Source organism: Apis florea, unplaced genomic scaffold (assembly GCF_048593485.1).
Source record: "Apis florea isolate Af1SG1 unplaced genomic scaffold, ASM4859348v1 contig_2411_pilon, whole genome shotgun sequence".
Lineage (NCBI taxonomy): Eukaryota > Metazoa > Arthropoda > Insecta > Hymenoptera > Apidae > Apis > Apis florea.
This window is the reverse complement of record NW_028256580.1, coordinates 939,187-944,214: the sequence shown is the minus strand read 5'-3', so window position 1 is coordinate 944,214 and position 5,028 is coordinate 939,187. Positions and strand designations below refer to the sequence as shown.

At 23.7% G+C, this 5,028-nt stretch overlaps 1 protein-coding gene across 1 annotated transcript; it reads right to left on the bottom strand.

The window, feature by feature from the left end:
* Nucleotides 1-766: 766 nt before the first annotated feature.
* Nucleotides 767-4,997, bottom strand: LOC100863961 (uncharacterized). The gene is made up of 14 exons (XM_012484061.3): nt 4,859-4,997; nt 4,363-4,587; nt 4,035-4,287; nt 3,816-3,954; nt 3,567-3,742; nt 3,109-3,480; nt 2,867-3,020; nt 2,712-2,784; nt 2,386-2,629; nt 2,206-2,295; nt 2,091-2,131; nt 1,946-2,018; nt 1,560-1,853; nt 767-1,491 (listed from the first exon to the last, which is right to left on the bottom strand). The coding sequence occupies exons 2-14, from the start codon at nt 4,576-4,578 to the stop codon at nt 932-934; spliced, it is 2,685 nt and encodes an 894-aa protein (XP_012339515.1). The 5' UTR covers nt 4,579-4,587; nt 4,859-4,997; the 3' UTR covers nt 767-931.
* Between the last annotated feature and the right edge of the window lie 31 nt (nt 4,998-5,028).

Below are 5,028 nucleotides of genomic sequence, written 5' to 3'. Positions count from 1 at the left end.
GATCCAAACATAATTATCTCAAATAAATAATAATATTAATAATATTCAAACAAATTAAAGATTATAAATCTTTTATATTAATTCAATTACACACATTTATTAAATTTCTTTTATGTTAAATATAAAAGTAAGTATTTCAATTATATAAAATGTATCTAGTGACATTTGTTTATTATCTATCTATCTAGTTGGCACTAATGTAAAAAAGAAGCATTTAATTCGAATTGTATAGTAAAAAAGTGAAAATATATACTTACTTTATTTTATATAAATAAAAGTATAGAATAAATATTGCCTTTTATTTAAACATAGTTATTTATTAGCAAAATATATATATATATATATTATAACAAACGAAGTACAGAAATATGAACGATTAAATCTGTAATGAAAAACATTACCCATGTAAAATTTTAGAAAAGTATTTGTTATTTGCAATTTGACTAATCAATGTATAGTAACAAAGCTATATCGAATGGAAAATCTATTGAGTGTAATTATACAGGTATTTCAACTATTTATATTTAAGATAAATAATTTATACTATTATTATTTATTGTATTAATTATTACAAAACCTAAATCAAATATTTTTGTACTTTAATTTGTAATATTATATATGTGATATTTTTAAATAGATAAAGTTAAGTTTACTGTAAAGTTTTTTTTATAATCTCTATATAATTATGAGTGGTTTTTAATATTATAAGAATAGATAATATAGTTAATAATAATCTTTTTAGATTTTGTAAGGAGTTATCTTCATATTTCTATGTTAATGTATAATTATTTAATAGTAAGTTAATTATACAGAAATAATAAGAACATTCTTACATGTATATCTCCATAGAGTTTAATGAATTATTCTATATGAAAGAATATTGTTAGATGAAAATTTGATTGTTTAATATATGTTAACTGCAAAATAATTTTTAAGATGAAATATTCTGATTAATATTTTGTATTCCATTGCAAGTTGTTTCTGCAGTTACGGATAATACAGGTGCATATGGCATATAATGCGGTTGACCAGCAACTGCATACCAGTGTTCCGGTAAATTTTGCAGCGGTAAATTAAATGGATTTGGAGAGGGACATAGGTATGGTGGACATAGACCGGAATAAGCTTGAGAATAATCTATTCCAGGACATAGATGCGGCGGGAAAGTTTGTGCATTACTATTATCATGTATATCGGAATGTGGTAAACACGGGATTGAGACAAAACCTGGATTCAAAGAATAATAAGGATTCGCAAATGCTTCTGTCTCATTTGCATAATACGGTAATCCGGAATACATGCTTTGTTGCATATAAGATGCTTGATAAGTATTTAATGCATTTGCAGAATTGTGTACTTGATGATGTATAGAGTGTGAATGTTGAATATTGATATTATCTTCTTTTGTATCCCTTTCTGACTTAAGCATTTTAGAATTTGGTCCATTGTTTGCATATTGATTAGAAAAATGTGAAGTAGATCGATGTCGATCTATGTAAAAAAATTAATATTTATTAAAATTATGCGGAAAAAAATTATTCATAAATTTTGTTACTTACTCTCTGAATTTTTTTTAAATCGTGGACCTCCATTTCTACTTAAACGAGAAGATTCTTTATTCATAGATTCTTGTTCTTTTATTTTATCACGAGGTAGACATGATGTAGTCTCAGTTTTTTGAATCTGCATATTTTTTATACCATTCACATATTGATCTCCATTTTCTTGGCATAATGATTGTAAACTAATTTCTTTTCGATCATTGATATGCTCCTTTTTTTGTTGTGTCAATGCACAAGCTTGCATCATATCATTTGTAATATTTGTAATTTCTTCCTCATTCGAAGGTATTTCTTTTAAATAAATAAATAATAATAAATATACATATATATATATAAAATAATTAAAAATTAACATAATTAATAATATAAGTGAGATAATATACCTTGATACCATTGACCAAAACCTGGCGATTGTCCATTTGTTAAATAATTCCAATTAGCGCCACCACGGAAATACTATCAAATATTTTGAAATAAATAAATAACATATAAACAGAAATTAATATATAATAATGTGTAAAATCCTACCTCTAATCCTAAATTATAAAAAAATCTCAAAGTAAATGGATCTATAAGAATACAAAAACAATATTATTTATAAATTTCATTTATCAAGTCATATGATAAAAAAAATAATTATTACCTGATAGTGGCAAGTCACTACCATTTATGTCTATACTTTTTTCTACAGAGCAATTAATAGAGCGTAACATATGATCCATTTGAGCAGAATCTATTAATATATAATGAAAAAAACATGAATAATTTATATTGAATAATATGGAATTAATAATAATAATTTATCTACTAATTAATTACATACCAGCATATGGTGAATAATATACTTCCTTTTGCATTCTTTGTTTGGAATATGAATTAAAACCTGCATTATTATCATTTGTTACATTATTTGACTTTGAATTTCTTAAAAATGTATTTTCAGAATTTTTATATGAAAATGAATTTTTTTCTTTGTGTTCTTTATTATTTTCTTGTCCTCTATTATCTACTGTAGAAGACTGAGTATCATCATGAATCATTCTTGCAGAGAACATATCAACAGAATTCTATAAAAGGAAACATTTTACAATGATTTACACGTATGTAATATATATATAATAATTAAATATATATTTTATTATAACTTACATTCATGGAATAATTTGGACATTTTTCTATTGGATAATTTTCATATTCTTGATATTCTTGATGATCTATTTTTCTGTAACAAAACAAATTTATATTATAGATAGAGATTAAAGTTAAAAAAATTAAGTAATTAATTAATATAATAAACTACTTACAATGATCCTTCTTCCCAATCAAAATTATTTTTATTAATATTATTAATAATATTATCGTTACTTTCATTTTTATCAATATTATTTGATAAAATATTTATATTAGATTCTTTACTTTTTCGTGGTGTTGTATTGCATGTTTTTTTCCATTTTTGATCTATTAAAATAAAAAATAAATATTTGACAAGAAAATATGAAAATTTGTAAAAAAATATTACATATAAATTTTATTAAGTTTAACTAACTTGAATCTAAAACTAGATTCTTTTTACAAACTGGTAACCAATTAGCCATTTTATTTTTCTTTGGAGGTAATGGTTTAAGAGCAGAATAAGGTACAATCCTTTTTTCTCCTAATTCTTCAATAAAAACTAATACAGGTCCCTGATTTTTACTCATTTCTTGAATGTGTCCATAATAAAATATTAGATTATTGCTTTTTTTTTCCAATACATTTGTATTATTATCATTAGAATCTTTTTCAAGAGAAGACACATAGACGTTATTATTATTGGTTTTGTCAAAATCTTCTTCATTAAAGTCTATTTGTACCAAACATTTGCCACCAATTTGGAGTTCATGACTATTGTGCCTAGTCCATCCTGCATTTTTCACTTCTAGAGTATATAGAAAGATATATACATTTTTTTCTTAATCATGTAATATTTTTAATCTCTTATTTTTAATAACAAATTTTTATTACCCCTTCTAATTTCATGCCATATATCAAAATCTGTATTACGATAAATATTGGGATCAAGAGCTTTGGCAATTCTATAAGGAAAAGGTGGTATATTTTTTATTATACCATGTACATCATCAACTTCATCATTAACATTTTCATTTCCAACTTTGTTATATATCTCTGCAGTTAATTGACTAAACATGATGAAATTACACTTATGTATCATTATGAATCATATATTAATAATATAATTATTATTTGACTTACTCTCTAATTTCCAGATTGCCTTTAAGGAAAAATTTATCATGTCTAAATGAAGCTGTTCTATCATGTAACATTTTATGTACAGTAGCCTCTATATTAGCCATTTGAAAGACATCTTTGTATAATATTTGATAAACAATAGCTATAAATAATTATTAAAATATTATTGTAATATTATTTATATTATTTATAGAGATATTAATAATACTATAAAATACCTACATTGACAATAAGCAGCATTTGCAACAAAGTTTCTTGTGTAAATACTTTCATATTGTTTTTGTGGAGTATGGCATAAATATATCACATCCTTGAAACCATTATTAGTAACAGTACGACTAATTTGTTTTTGACCATTAAATATAATAAATTCTCTTTTATAAAGTAATGACATAGCTTGAATCTCAATCATACCTCCCCATTCAGTAAAACATGTCATTTGTTCCAGATAATCATCAAATGGAATTGTTATACTCTGTAAAAATATATATAAAATTTGAAATTTTTACATTAATATTAATTAAACACTAATCAAATATAATATATTCACCTCTATAAATAAATGTTTCATTTTTCTCATAAATTCCACACATTCTTTTCTAACTTTAATGTGATAATATTGTGTCATATAAACTTGTTCACTAACTGCTCTGAATAAGCAAGTTGGATCTCTAGGTGCATGTTTTCTAAAATATCCTTCATTCTGTAACCATTCGTCAATAGGTTCTTGTGCACGTTTTGATGGTTTTCTAGGTGATATTTCCATTTTTTGCCACTAAAGAAAACAATGAAACTATCTTTCTTTTTTTTGTCAAAAATTCGAATCATTTGTATTTTTAATAAACATATTAATATATCAATACATTAATTATAAATATAATATATTAATATAATTCGAGATTTTTCAAAATTATCATTGATTTAAAATAATAATAATTTCATATATTTGAAAAACATGAAAGGACATATCTTGTCCTTATTGTTAATCGTGAATCGCTACTTCGCAAAAATAAAAGAAAAAAAATTGATTGTAAATATAATTGTACCTGTTTGAAGACAAATGATTAATGCGTGGTGGAATTCTTTCAATCGAAAGTTATCAGTTACAAGAAAATTTTTAACTGTTACTCTACAGTTAAAGTTTTAGCATGGCTACCAAGGACTAGCAACAGGTCCTCCTTCATTAGTTACTAATAGAATCGATTTCTTCAAAACT

Coding starts and splice junctions, on each gene's coding strand:
- LOC100863961 (XM_012484061.3), bottom strand. CDS start 4,578: ATGGAAATATCACCTAGAAAACCATCAAAACGTGCACAAGAACCTATT. Junction 1,854..1,945: donor TTTTGGTCAATGGTATCAAG/GTATATTATCTC, acceptor TTTATTTAAAAG/AAATACCTTCGAATGAGGAA. Junction 1,492..1,559: donor ATTTAAAAAAAATTCAGAGA/GTAAGTAACAAA, acceptor TTTTTTACATAG/ATCGACATCGATCTACTTCA.